The sequence below is a fragment of the Anabrus simplex genome, chromosome 5 (genome assembly GCF_040414725.1).
Source record: "Anabrus simplex isolate iqAnaSimp1 chromosome 5, ASM4041472v1, whole genome shotgun sequence".
Classification (NCBI taxonomy): domain Eukaryota; kingdom Metazoa; phylum Arthropoda; class Insecta; order Orthoptera; family Tettigoniidae; genus Anabrus; species Anabrus simplex.
The window spans coordinates 240,278,941-240,294,190 of record NC_090269.1 but is presented as its reverse complement, the minus strand read 5'-3'; the positions used below and the strand labels follow the sequence as shown (position 1 = coordinate 240,294,190).

General features: G+C 40.0%; 1 protein-coding gene across 9 annotated transcripts in view; it reads left to right on the top strand.

Moving 5' to 3' along the window:
* The window catches only part of Larp4B (La-related protein 4B), a 965,589-nt gene that overhangs the window by 788,374 nt on the left and 161,965 nt on the right, over positions 1-15,250 (top strand). For 8 of the 9 annotated variants that reach the window (XM_067147309.2, XM_067147307.2, XM_067147301.2 and 5 more), the window contains one exon: positions 14,103-14,177. The exons of the other annotated variant lie outside the window; for it this stretch is intronic. In XM_067147309.2, coding sequence (XP_067003410.1) covers positions 14,103-14,177 — 75 coding nt within the window. The remainder of the gene's footprint in view (positions 1-14,102; positions 14,178-15,250) is intronic. 9 annotated transcript variants of the gene reach the window in all.

The following is a 15,250-nucleotide window of genomic DNA, read 5'->3' as shown; positions in this document are numbered from 1 at the left end:
ACTAGGAAAAAAAAAAAGTATAAGACGTAAATGATCGGACATTTAATTCTGTATAACTTCAGTTATGTAGTATTTATTGATAGGACCACTAATAATATAGATATTTGAGTATTAAATTTTATGCCTTCCCCTAAACTACCATTTTACTCTGCGTGAATAAAATTATTTATTGCCTAGATTGGAGTGGCTGATGGCCAGACCTTAGCAGTTTACTCGTGATGCATGTACATACATACATACATACATACATACATACATACATACAGACAGACAGACAGACAGACAGACAGACAGACAGAAATTATGGAAAATTAAACAGTGCATTTCCTTGTTACTGTGGACATGTCCGATACAAAAATACAAGTATTTACAAATTCTCAGCAATGTACAGACAAAACTGTCTTTTTTGTGTGTGTGTGTGTGTTTTTTTATACAGTACAACCTGTCTTAACGGACACCTCTCACCGGCGGACACCCCTCGTTGGCGGACGATTTTCTAGGTCCGTAATTAAATGCCATGTTGTGTATGAGTAATTTACCCCTCTTATACGGACACCCTTTATTACGGACACGGACACACCATAGCCACGAGAAACTCCAAATAACCTCTCCAAACTGACACTTTCTTTTTCAAAAATTTCTGTATTTGTGTCTTGTACAGTATGTGTTCGCTTACTTTTTGCACAGCCGGTACTTCCAAGAATTACAGATACCGTAACTTTTGATCCTGGCTGTACACATTCTTGGAAGGCAACACTATGCTACGCTATCACTTCCGGAAGTTGTGTGATCTGACATGCTCGACAGCCCTGGAATTCGTACCTTCACTGTCAGGTTACTTTTCATTGACTCGTGGGCTTTTGATGTGTTCAATTTTACGTTAGTAAGTGTGTGTAAACATGGCTCCAAGGAAGTTTTTAACTTTAAAAGAAAAGGTAGGCATATTAGACTATCATAAACGTGAGAAGTGTGGTGTGCGTAAACTGTCCGAAGTGTTTAAGATTGGAAAGACACAGGCAGCTGAAATTGTGAAAAAGCAAGAGGAACTAGTGAAAGAATGGCATTTAAATGGCAACGAACAGCGCATTAAACTGTTTCAAAGTGGTAGTGGAGCTCTCATTGACAAGGCAACGCTAGAGTGGTTCGCTAAAATAAGAAGTCAGAATGTCCCTGTCGCAGGACCAATGATACAAGCAAAAGCGTTAGAATTCACGACAAAATTAGGTATTGGAGATTTCAAAGCCTCGAATGGCTGGCTAGAAAGATTCAGAAAGCGACATGGTATCAACTTCAGAGTGATTTGCGGAGAATCATCCAGTGTTAATATGGAGATTGTTGACAACTGGCAAGAAAAAATACCTTCAATTATAGACGGGTATGCTCCGGAAAATATTTTGAATGCCGATGAAACTGGATTATTTTTCCGTACTTTACCCGACAAAACTTTGTGTTTCAAAGGAAATCGTTGTACTGGTGGAAAAGTTGCGAAAGAATGTCTTACTGTCTTGTTATATGCAAGTATGAGTGGAGAACGGGAGGAGCCCCTTGTGATAGGAAAAGCTGCAAAACCAAGGAGTTTTAAAAATATGGACGTTACGAAGTTTGGCATTGAATGGAAAGCGAATAGGAAAGCATGGATGACCAGAGAAATAATGACAGAGTGGCTAGGACAATTGGACAGAAAAATGATACGCCAGGGGCGAAAAGTGTTATTATTCCTCGATAATGCAGCATCGCATCCGGATACAATTAAGTTGCAAAATGTGAAGATCGTCTTTCTCCCACCAAATGTAACATCAGTTTCTCAGCCGCTTGACCAAGGAGTGATCCAGAACTTCAAGGTTATGTACAGACAGTTAGTGATGAAGCACATAGTATCAGAACTTTACGAGAATGAAGTAACCCTTCAAACACTGACAAAGGGGCTGAATGTTCTCCAAGCAATTTCATGGATAACCAATGCATGGAAAAACGTCACGGCCTCAACAATTCGTAACTGCTTTCTGAAAGCCTAGTGGTGGACATCCCAAAATAGAATCGGATACCCTTCCTGACAGCATGGAAACAACACAAGAGTTGATTAATGCAGCAGGTTACAGTGTACAAGTGAACACCTATATCGAAATTGATTCAGATATTCCAACAGAGTGTGAGAGTGTAGACACGAAAACGATTCTTCAGTCAATCCAAGGGAAGAGGGACGAAAATGAAGATTCTGACGAAAGTGGGAGTGAAGGTGATGCTAATGACGACTGAAGGAAATACGGAAATGAATGTGCTGCCAATAACCTCGTACAGTGAGGCTCTCGGCATTGTTAAGCGACTGAAAGAATTTTATTACAAACAAAACGATGAAGAAGGTATAAATTTGACCCAGGATTTAATTGCACATAGTGAAACCATCATTGCTAAACCGAAATGGACAAAACAAACGAACGTTAAGGATTTTTTCAAGTGCTAATGTTTTACTGTACTGTGCTAGATATTGCTACATCTACATACTGATTTGACGTTTCAAAAACTCATAAGTTCTTTTTAATTTTAACATGGTGAACGGTAATAGTGTACAGTGTGCTCAATAGAGGTTTCCATAGAAGTGCTTTTGTCTCTTTAATACAGTGCATCGCAGCTGCAGCAGCCCATCTACAACTTTCTCATGTGAGTACAGTGCAGTATATTGTACAATACTGTATACAGTATACAATTAAAGGTACATTTGCGAGAATTGTCAACACTTACTATACATGAGTTATTGTGTTCCATCTTATGCTTAATGGTACCGGTTTCATAACCTCTCGGGGGCGGACACCCCTTCATAACGGACATTTTTTTCGGTCCCAAAGGTGTCCTTTATAGGGAGGTTGTACTGTATATTGCACCCATGGGCCTGAGAAAGTTTAGCAATCGAGGTGTCTCTTGAGCATGTGCAATATAAGAAGCTGATGAACAACAAAACATAAGTTTCATGATGAACTAAATAGAGATAAATTATTCAGGGTGCCCATTTTATGGAAAAACAGGGGAAACGTGGAGAGAACAAGGAAATAAATACGCAGAAAATATACTGGGAAAACGGTGACTTGTGGCATCCAAATTAAGCTTTTGATGTAAAGCTGGACCCAAATGGAATGATTGAATGAGACTGATGTGTAGACGCTACGCAAGTTGTGCACAGCAAGTAGTACTTTGAGAAGACAATACAGAGTAGGCACATTTGGTAATGAAAAGAGATACTTGCGCTAACTGCTCAGAGGTGGCAGTACAAGAGGCGTGTGACATCTAGTATTTCATTGGTTAGTGTGGTGTACCTTACTATTCACTGTTAATGACACTGTAATTCCAGGTCTTTACTATGATGGTTAAATTAAATGTTCATAGGTAGTAACTTCCCCCATTCGTTCGTAATTAATTTGTAATTGCTTTGTCCTCATTAAACCAAAACTTAAGTTATAATAATACACCTAAAAAAAAAACCTTTCGCATTACCTGGAGTTCCGAGTTTGTAGGTTTGCTGATGACCCCATGGAATGTATGGAATGCAAATACACACTATGTAAAGCATAACATAATTGGTGTAAAGAAAAGGCAATGACAGGCACAGCACAAACGTTATTCTTCGGCAACATTCATCCACCTATTGAACCTGGGAATCTGATTCTGCCTCTCGGTATGGTGTTACCTCACTCCGTGCGGTGAAGCATGAATGGACCCATCATTGCTTGCTCTTGACAAGGTGGTTGATGCTTTCCTGATGTCCTGGTCAATCCTGTTCCACTCTTTGACAGCAGCCCACCAGCCAGGTGAGGGATGGATTCATTCATCGTACTGCCTGTTTCAGCGTATCCCAGGTACGTACAATTGAATTCTTGTCCGGAGGCACCACAGGCCAGTTCATAGATGTAGGCCTTCCTGAGGAAGAGGTTCACAAGATTAGAGCAGTGTGGGCGTGCTTCATCTTGCAGAATGAATCTGCTGTCAAAATGGTGTCGGTATGGTTGAACAATGGGCCACTAGGATTCTGGTCTGGTCTGGTCTGGTCTGTACGAGACATATTGCCCTCTCTTCCACAATGAGTTGCGTCCGATAGCCACACCATAATGCTGCCTTGAAACATGGGGGATCTGCCTCCCTGATGGTCATGTTGGATGGCCTAAAGGACTCGTCTGGCATCACCTCTCACTCTTCAAACCTTCCTCCAACGAAATCCAGTGTCAGACGTGTCCGGCACTCATCCGTCAAGATGATCCGCCATTCTTCCAGAGTCCAGTCCAAGTATTCACTTGCCTATTTGATGTGGTGCCACTGTGTTGGGACGTACATGCACTGCTTGCCAATGAACTCCAGATTGGAGGTGGTCGCTATGGAGACCATTTCTGATTGTCTGCATGGACACGGTCCTACCAATTGCCTGCTGTAAGGCATTATGCTGTTGCTGTGTATGCTGTATTTCTGCAAGCCATGATTCGCACATAACTGTTGTCAGCTCCTGTTGTTGACCACGGACGACTACTGCAAGTACTATGTTCAGCATTTTGTCACACGATAGCGGCTGTATGTCCTGACAATATTGGTATGGTGTACACCAACCAGGCCAGCAATTGCCGTCACAGACAGGCCTTGCTGACACAACGCCACTAGGCGCGTATGATCATAAGTGGTAAATTGCTTGTCAAGGCGTATCTGTATACTGCGCAGGATAAGAATTTGCTCTTGTCATGTGTCCACAGGTGACAGTAACTAAATGTCCACATTGTCACCTTGTTAACAGTAATGTAAACTTGTTACAATTTCAGTACACTGAACATGTTTGTGGATTACTGTAGTCACGTCCTAGTTCGTGAACCATGGGCAACGGCTGAGTGGCCTTTCAAGTGGTCCTGAGAGTCGGGATACCAGTTGCTATGGAATGGGAGTGGGCATCTCGGACATATTCTGAGTCATGGCCCTCCTTGTGCTCAGGCGGCTAGGACTATACAATTCACTGGTGGTCCATAACCCGTTAGAGGAGAGATCCTCACTTGGACTATGTGCAAGAAGGGTAGCATCCTGCTTCATAAATTTACCGAGTTCAAAACATTTTAAGCAAGCCTCGGACCTATGGGAGTAACGGAGTCCCACTCCCATTTGACAGGCGAGGGACTCCTTGGAAAGAACTTAGCGAACGAAATGGAATTCGATGGGGAGCTATCAATATTAATGGGGCTTATGGAAGAAAGAAAGTAGAACTGGCTGGGTGTGACCAAAGAGGATGCATTTGGATGTGCTAGGAGTAAGTGATAATAGGGTAAGGGGAGCTAACGAGGAAGAGATAGGAGATTATAAAGTGTACTTCAGGGGTGTTAGAAAGGGAAGGGCAGAGTATGGGGTAGGGCTCTTTATTAGGAATACAATTGCACGCACCATAGTTTCTGTTACGCACGTAAATGAGCGAATGATGCGGGTAGATTTGTCAGTTAGAGGAATTAAGACTAGAATTGTGCCCGTGTATTCACCATGTGAGGGTGCAGATGAGGATGAAGTTGACAAGTTTTATGAAGCATTGAGTGACATTGTGGTCAGGGTCAACAGCAAGGATAGAATAGTGCTAATGGGCGATTTCAATGCGAGAGTTGGGAATAGAACTGAAGGATACGAAAGGGTGATTGGTAAATGTGGGGAAGATACGGAAGCTAATGGGAATGGGAAGCATTTGCTGGACTTCTGTGCTAGTATGGGTTTAGCTGTTATGAATACATTCTTCAAGCATAAGGCTATTCACCGCTACACATGGGAGGCTAGGGGTACCAGATCCATAATAGACTATATCTTAACAGACTCCAAATTCAGGAAGTCTGTTAGGAATGTACGGGTTTTTCTGGGATATTTCGATGATACAGACCACTATCTGATCTGTAGTGAACTAAGTATCTCTAAGACCTAGGATAGAGAAAGTGAAATCTGTCGGCAAACAAATAAGGGTAGAAAATCTCCAGGATGAAGAAATTAGACAGAAGTACATGGATATGATTAGTGAGAAGTTTCAAACAGTAGACAGAAAGCAGGTCCAGGATATAGAAAGTGAATGGGTGGCATACAGGGATGCTGTAGTAGAAACAAGGGAATGCCTAGGAACGACTGTGTGTAAAGATGGGAAAAGGCGATCATCTTGGTGGAATGATGAAGTGAGAGCAGCTTGTAAACGTAAAAAGGCTTACCAGAAATGGCTCCAAACAAGAGCCGAGGCAGACAGGGATTTGTACGTAGTTGAAAGAAACAGAGCGAAACGTATAGTTGTGAATCGAAAAAAGAACCCGTGGGAAGATTTTGGTAACAATCTGTAAAGGCTAGGTCAAGCAGCAGGGAAACCTTTGTGGACAGTAATAAAGAATCTTAGGCAGGGAGAGAAAAAGGAAATGAACAGTGTTTTGAGTAATTCAGGTGAACTCATAATAGATCCCAGGGAATCACTGGAGAGGTGGAGGGAACATTTTGAACATCTTCTCAATGTAAAAGGAAATCATCCTGGTGGTGTTGCGAACAGCTAAGCTCATGAGGAGGAGGAAAATGATGATGGTGAAATTATGCTAGAGGAAGTGGAAAGGATGGTAAATAAACTCCATTGTCATAAAGCAGAAGGAATAGATGAAATTAGACCTGAAATGGTGAAGCATAGTGGGAAGGCAGGGATGAAATGGCTTCATAGAGTAGTAAGATTAGCATGGAGTGTTGGTAAGGTACCTTCAGATTGGCAAAAGTAGTAATTGTACCTATCTATAAGCAAGGGAACAGGAAGGATTGCAACAACTATCGAGGTATCTCATTGATTAGTATACGGGGCAAAGTATTCACTGGCATCTTGGAAGGGAGGGTGCGGTCAGTTGTTGAGAGGAAGTTGGTTGAAACCCAGTGTGGTTTCAGACCACAGAGAGGCTGTCAGGATCAGATTTTCAGTATGCGCCAGGTAATTGAAAAATGCTACGAAAGGAATAGGCAGTTGTGTTTATGTTTCGTAGATCTAGAGAAAGCATATGACAGGGTACTGAGGGAAAAGATGTTCGCCATACTGGGGGACTATGCAATTAAAGGTAGATTATTAAAATCAATCAAAGGTATTTATGTTTACAATTTGGGCTTCAGTGAGAATTGATGGTAGAATGAGTTCTTGGTTCAGGGTACTTACAGGGGTTAGACAAGGCTGCAATCTTTCACCTTTGCTGTTCGTAGTTTACATGGATCATCTGCTGACAGGTATGAAATGGCAGGGAGGGATTCAGTTAGGTGGAAATGTAGTAAGCAGTCTGGCCTATGCTGACGACTTGGTCTTAATGGCAGATTGTGCCTAAAGCCTGCAGTGTAATATCTTGGAACTTGAAAGTCGCTGCAATGAGTGTGGTATGAAAATTAGCCTCTCGAAGACTAAATTGATGTCAGTAGGTAAGAAATTCAACAGAATTGAATGTCAGATTGGTGATACAAAGCTAGAACAGGTCGATAATTTCAAGTATTTAGGTTGTGTGTTCTCCCAGGATGGTAATATAGTAAGTGAGATTGAATCAAGGTGTTGTAAAGCTAATGCAGTGAGCTCGCAATTGCGATCAGCAGTATTCTGTAAGAAGGAAGTCAGCTCCCAGACGAAACTATCTTTACATCGGTCTGTTTTCAGACCAACTTTGCTTTACGGGAGCGAAAGCTGGGTGGACTCAGGATATGTTATTCATAAGTTAGAAGTAACAGACATGAAAGTAGCAAGACTGATTGCTGGTACAAACAGGTGGGAACAATGGCAGGATGGTACTTGGAATGAGGGGATAAAGGCTAATTTAGGAATGAACTCGATGGATGAAGCTGTACGCATAAAGCGGTTTCGGTGGTGGGGTCATGTGAGGCGAATGGAGGAGGATAGGTTACCTAGGAGAATAATGCACTCTGCTGTGGAGGGTAAGAGAAGTAGAGGTAGACCACGACGACGGTGGTTAGACTCGGTTTCTATCGATTTAAAGATAAGAGGTATAGAACTAAATAAGGCCACAACACTAGTTGCAAGTCGAGGATTGTGGCGACGTTTAGTAAATTCTCAGAGGCTTGCAGACTGAACGCTGAAAGGCATAACGGTCTATATTAATGATGTGTGTATGTATGAACATGTTTTCACTTCATGAAGGAAAAAATTAAATGTATCCTAATTCAGTACAAAACACAATTCCATCATTAGATGGAGCTACAAAATTCAAACATGTTTAGACTCGTTTGAGCCATCTTTGGTGAAATAAAGGGGGTGGGGGTTGAAGTAATCTACATATTGAAAGCTAAAAATGTGCTAAAATCATGAAGGAAGAAATGAAAGAGACATGTGGAAATAATGCAATAACAATATACAATATTTACAGGACTTTCTTTTTTTTTTTAGTTTGATAAGGGTCTAAGAGGTCCGCAACCTCACTACTAGCACTTATTGTCTGGTTTCTGTCTGTTATTTTATATTTTATTTTCTTCTTAGGTTCAGCACATTTTTGGCAAAATTTGGCCAGAAGAAGGTTGAATGATAGACTACGTCTTAAAGTAACACAGGACATGTTCAGTTGGTTTTTGAAGGAAGTGCAATTGGTGAGATTATTAGGGCATGAATATGTGAAACAGATTGGATTAGATGCAGTAGTCGGATGCAAATGGAATGGTTACCACTGGCTAGGGTGGCATTGAGAGTAGTGTTGGCTACTGAATGAATGATTCGAAGCAGTGTATCGATTCATTTAAGTGTCCGAGTGAATCGATTCACAGGAACGGTGAGCTCACAGCACACGATTCAGCTTACTCCCAGCGGACAGTGCTGAGTGGCGCACTCACTGGACATTGACGGGGTGCCGAGCTTCCGCTGCAGCGAGACACTGAATCATGGCACATCGAAAGAATCGTGAACGAGCGCGGCTCAGTGAGACACATGATACACACGGCTCCTTATCGGCTCACTGGACACGCGGAGAGCCGAGCTTCCGCTGCAGCGAGACATACAGTGAGCCATGCTACACTGAAAGAATCGTATGCTATAATGGACTCTCGAGCTCAGCTCATTTGAAAATAATACCCATTTGCATTCACTGTCCTCTTCTTACAGGGAGGTTTAAGTAATAGATGGATTTATTTACAGTGTTAAAAAGGTACTCACAACATAATTCTGAAGTAGCTAGTAAGTAGGTAGGCTATTAGGTTATACTATTTATTAGTTTAATGAATCTTAGTATTATAACTTAGTTGACATTTGACAATTAAACTCGACTCTGGCCTGTCCTATGACTATGAATCATGCTCATGACCACTCAAAAGTACCTGTTTTATATTTTGGAAGAACGGCTCAGTATTCTCTCAGTTCATATGTCCCATCGTTGCACAAGACTTCAATCATATGTGGACAGACGCAATAACAGTATGTTGAATCAGAAAACCAGCTGGCTACTGTACATCTCTTGTAGCCTATACAAAATATGACGATTAAAAAAATCCTCAGCTGATAGAAAAATACTTTTTTTTTTTTAAATGACTGAGCGAGTTGTCGTGCGGTTAATATCGCGTGGCTATGCGCTTGCATTCGGGGGATGGTGGGTTCGAATCCCACCGTCGGCAGCCGTTAAGATGGTTTTTCCGTAGTTTCCTCATTTTCACACCAGGAAATGCTGGGACTGTACCTTAATTCAGGCCAGGGCTGCTACCTTCCTAACCTTTCCCACCCTGCGTCGCCGGAAACCTTTGATGTATTAGAGTAACTTCCATTTTTTATAAGAAAGGAGTTCATTGTATGAAGACCAGATGGCAGCTGCGAGCACTGAATGCTGTTGCAGTCTTACCAGCACATACTACACAGATGCAGTAGGAGCGGTGACCAATGAGCCGTGAATCGGATCACTGTATCGATTCAGTAACATGAACGGAATCAAATGAATCGATCCAGTAAAATGAATCGAATGTCCCATCACTAATTGAGAGCTGCACCTCAAAACTCTCAATTAGGAAATGCCTACAGTATTCTTCTGCAATTTATTGGGGACAAAAAAAAACTGTTTTCATTTTTAAATAATTTAGGAGCTCTATCTTACGAGTGGTATACTCTAAATGACTACTCTTTAAGTGAGATAGCAGTGTTTCTTTCTAGTTTATTTGAACTGACTGCCAAGTATTATAGTTGTCTCTGTGCTGTTCAGATCAGGATACCATCTGAATTGGCTGTTAGGGGAAGAAGGCTGGTCCAAAGCAGTTCTTCCATTATTTTGGTGTTAGAGTTTTACTATTACCGGCTATGGCATGTAGGGGTAGAATATCTGCATCTTTACCCGGAGGTCCCAGGTTCAATACCTGACAGCTCAGCACTAAAATCCATGGAGTATTGCCATTGATGCTTCTCATGCGAAAGCATCATTAGCCAGTGTCTCCTAAAATTGTTAGAATTTCTCTGTATTTCCACAGCTTCCCATGTAATCCTGGACTGTAATGTCTAGTGTGGCTAAGAGCTGGAGCATCTTGGAACATGACATAATGACCCATCGATAGGGTGTGCTCAGCCATTGCTGATTTGTCTTGCTGGTTGAGACGAATATTTTGTTCATGTTCCTTGATACAAGTACCGATGGACCGGCATGTTTGCCAATGTATATCGTGCCGCAAGTACAGGGAATTTCGTATACCCCAGGATGTAAAAGTGGGGACAATTTGTCCTTGGTTTCACCCAGACTGTAAGCAATTATAGTGATGGTATAAAAGTCTACTAAACTTTTAGTATAAAATCACTTTATGTTAATGTGTCTTTATAACCCTTTACAAAAGAAAATATTTATAAAATCCTCCTATCAATACAATACAATATTGATAGGAGGATCTTATAAATATTATCTTTTGTAAAGTGATAACCGTCAATACGGAATGAGATTCATAACTTGCAGTCTTTATAGCCCATCAGAGGTTGAAAAAGAACCCTCATAATTGTTATTGATATAGACAACAGGGAACTGGGAGCCCATGCAAATAGCTTTCAAAATATTAGATGCCTAACTTGTGGTGAAGCTAAGTGGGATTGGAAACACAATGAACTTGTAGCATTTTTGAACATTCTCCTCTTTAAAAACTTATTCTTGACAAAGCAATATATCATTGTGATACCCGCTGACACTTGCAGATACCTGTTAGAAGGATTGATTAATAATTGAATAAATATATTGTACTTCTTCGTTATGGCTTTCAGTGTTCGGTCTGCAAGCGCCCATGAATTTATTCTCTGCCGCCACAATCCTCTATTTGTAGGTAGTTATGTGGCCTCGTTTAGTTCTATACCTCTGAGTCTAGCCACCGTCGTCTTGGGTTTCCCTCTACTTCTTGTACCCTCCATAAGGGAGTCTATTATTCTCTGAGGTTATCTGTCCTACATTCGAATCACATGACCCCACCACTGAAGCCAGTGTTTGCGAACACTTGCATCCATAGAATTCATTTCTAACTTATCCATTATCTCCTCATTCAGAGTACCCTCTTGCCATTGTTCCCATGTGTTTATACCAGCAATCAATCATTTCTTTCATGTCTCTTACTTCTAACTTATGGATAATATACCCTTAGTCCACCCATCTTTCACTCCCGTTACGCAAAGTTGGTCTGGAAAGCAGACTGATATAAAGAGTTTCTTCCGGAACTGTCTTCCTTCTTACAGAATTCTGTTGATCACAACTGCGAGATCACTGCATTAGTTTCACTGAACCTTGATTCAATCTTGCTTACTGCACTACCATCCTGGGAGAACACACATCCTACATCGTTGAAATTGTCTTTCTGTTTCAGCTCTGTATCTCCAATCTGACATTCAGTTTTTGTGGATTTCTCACCTACTGATATTAATTTATTCTTGGAAAGGCTCATTTTCATACCATAGTGATTGCAGATGTCTTTAAGTTTTAAAATGTTTGACTGTGGTTTTTCGGCACCATCTGCCATTGATACAGTCATCGGGTTAGGCCAAACTGCTTACTACATTTTCGCCTAACTGAATCTGTCTGTGCCACTTGATAGCTTTCAGCAGATGATCTATGTAAACTATGAATAACAAAAGCGAAAGATTACAGCCTTGTCTAACTGTTGAATGTACTGTGAACCCGGAATTCATTCTATCATCAGTTAATTACATGTTTATCCAACTAATAGAGTTTTAATTCTGTAGCATTATAAGAGAAGTGCATTATAGATTTTCTGTTCAGAATAAGAATTTGAGATAATGCTGTTGTTAGTATGGTGGTAGTCTGCCTTCTCCCAGTATGTTTTTCTCCAGTTACCAGCATGTTAAACTTGTTGGAAATACCAAAACCGGCTGCTAAGAAATGTTTAAAGAGTTTTCCACTAGCAGCTATTTTGTGTGACCCTGATATAATTTTTTTTACTGTGCCCTGGCACTTCGTTAAATCCTCAACAGTATACCGTACATCTATTCTATATACAGTATTTGTTAAAACAGGAACAAACCCATGTCTGGAGTAAGATTGCTGTAGAAACAGTCACTGCTGTACACAAGGCAGAATATATGTTTGGTGTGTGCTGAATCACAGAACTGTACAATGTGTTTGGCTGCAGACATTATTATGAGGGGTTGTGAGTGATCACAAAATGCTGCAATTCATTCCAGTTGCTGTGGGCGCTTGTTCGTTAACATGAGAAAGTTCCACGATAATTGTAGTCGAAAGGTCTGAAAACTTCCCTCGCGAGTCATCAGACCAGTAATGTTTACATGTACTTCACCATTGTTGCAAACAGAGTAAATGTTTCTACAGCTATCCTGTCCGTCTTCTACATGTGTTGTATAGTTTCCTTACTGTTCTGTCTTGCCTTGCTGCGAGCATTTCTCGGCACCCATACGATGTCTCCCACTGGTCAACCTCCTGTGCCATTTTACTCTCTATTTGCAATGATGCCAGATCGGTTGTATTGAGAATAGCTATAGGGGGCAGTTGGAGCACAATTTGGCCAAAAGCATTAATCTTTTTTCTTTCATGGAGTGATGTGTTTTCAGCCACTACTTTTAGGAGAACCAGCATGATTGTAATAAAATTGGAAATGTTCATACAATTCAAAATGTCTTGTAATTGTAAATGACTCATCTAACACTCTTGAAAGTTTGTGCTCAGACTAGTCAAACAACTGAGAAAATATTCTTAAAAGAGAGAAGATTGACAATTTCTCATTTTTTTTGGTGGTTGTTGCTAATTGTGCAACTGCACAGTTTTCTCCCTACTGTGACAGCATGGTTACATTGGTTTTAGGATGCTTATTTATGAAGAAGAGAAAGGTGTTTCTATCACTATACTGTATTCAAGAAGCAGCTTTGTCATTTGAACACTTCACCATAAATTGAATAAACTCTTGCAGGCATAATGAAGAGTGGTGTACGATTTCCATTAATTACTTTGAGGACAAACCAAACTGTACCATTTTGAAATACACTGTTGCATTATCTGAAGCATCATTTTATGTTTGAATGGGAATGTATCTAAAAAGTGTTGAATTCTGCATGAGTGTTACCTTTTGTTAGTTGCCATTTGAAATATTATGACTTACTGAAGCTTGTTGTGGTAATGTTGCTTCAAAATCCAAATTACTCATTATTTAACCCTTCATAATTCATGTTTCTTATGGATGTTCAAAATTCAAATCTGTTAAAGTAAAAGATATACTTCTAATAATATTGTTTTGTTCTTAAATATACTGTCTTAGTGCTTTGCCACTTAACATGCTATATTATGTGCTTGTGTGTGTGCAGTTGTTCTAAAAGTATACAATTGTTGCATAATGCAATTTTGTTTGTGAATAATTGCTTCATTTGCTAATATTTTGCATGTTCACTGTGAGTTTGAAGACAGCTGGGTTAGGTTGCTGCCTTTAGCAGTCCAGAAATATGACTGTTTGGCCTCCTTTGAACTAACCTTATTTCTAATTATTCACATAGATGAAGCTGAGTTGAAACGAAATAAAAATTACCATTTGACATTCTCTCAGTGGGATTTGCTTTGGTCACTAATATGAAAGTATAGCTAGCTCATTTATGGAGCAAAGTAAGGGACTGATATTTGGCCCATGTTTCTATTTGCCACTGTCCATAGGATCCTTATGCAAGACTTGCATCTCCAGAAAAAGCTGGTGAAGTGGATCCCTCAAGAACATCAGGAGCAATCACGGTATGCTGCATGTAGGAATGTTCAAACTCATAAACTAAATGTGTCCTTGAAAGGACTACAATCATATTAATAATGTACCTGCCAACTTTCTTCTTTTCGTATCATTAGCCCACCTTTTCTTCCAACTCTGGAAAAATAAAATATAGAAGAAATATTCTAAGGAGATTGAAAATCTCATTTCATTTTATTTCGAAGAGTAATTGTATCAGATTGAAAGTAAGGTGGAATCTTGTTTCTTTTGCATTGACATTGTACAAGTACCGATTTCCTGTCTTACTCGTAAGATTTATTTTTTGCCTCCTTACCTTCCCTGTCTCCCAATTTTGTGCATCATGAAGTGTATGGTCTCTCTATTACTTCTCACATAATGTTTGTTGGTGAGATTGCAGGTTTTAAAACTATGCTGAGAAAGTTAAAATACATTTTGGTGAAAGATTTATTTATAGAGAGGCACTGGGAAGGATGTTTTAGAGAAATTCTTGCTTAACTTGAAAGTTTTATCTTAATCTGTTTTCAGGAAAAAGTTATGTTTGGTTTTTAAATTTGAAGGTTGGCAGGTATACATGTTAGTTTTTACTAAGATAATACGTTGTGCCTGAGCAACTATTCATTATTTGAAACAGACACATTGACCTTGGTTATTACAAGACAGCGGATTTTAGGCAAATGCCTGTTTTTTTCCTTAACCCTGGATTACTAAGCTTTCGTCTGCGAGGATATTAGTAGCTCCCCTTCCCCCTAGTGCAAAGATGCTTCACTTTCTCTCTAGCATCCTTTGTGTGAGTCCTGACGTTGTAGAGAACAGTTGTCACCTTGCATTGCTTAATTCCTTCTCTATGGGGACCCCGTCATCTGAGGTGCGAATGCTTAGTCACAACATTACTTTTATATTTTATACATAGTTGAGCAAAAATTTATTTATTTATTTATTTATTTATTTATTTATTTATTTATTTATTCATTCATTCATTTACTCTGCATATTCCAAAAATAAACGATAGCTTATTGCACACTATGGCAATGAGTACTTCCATTATTAACATTGGAATATATAATTTCATTGTTACGTTCGC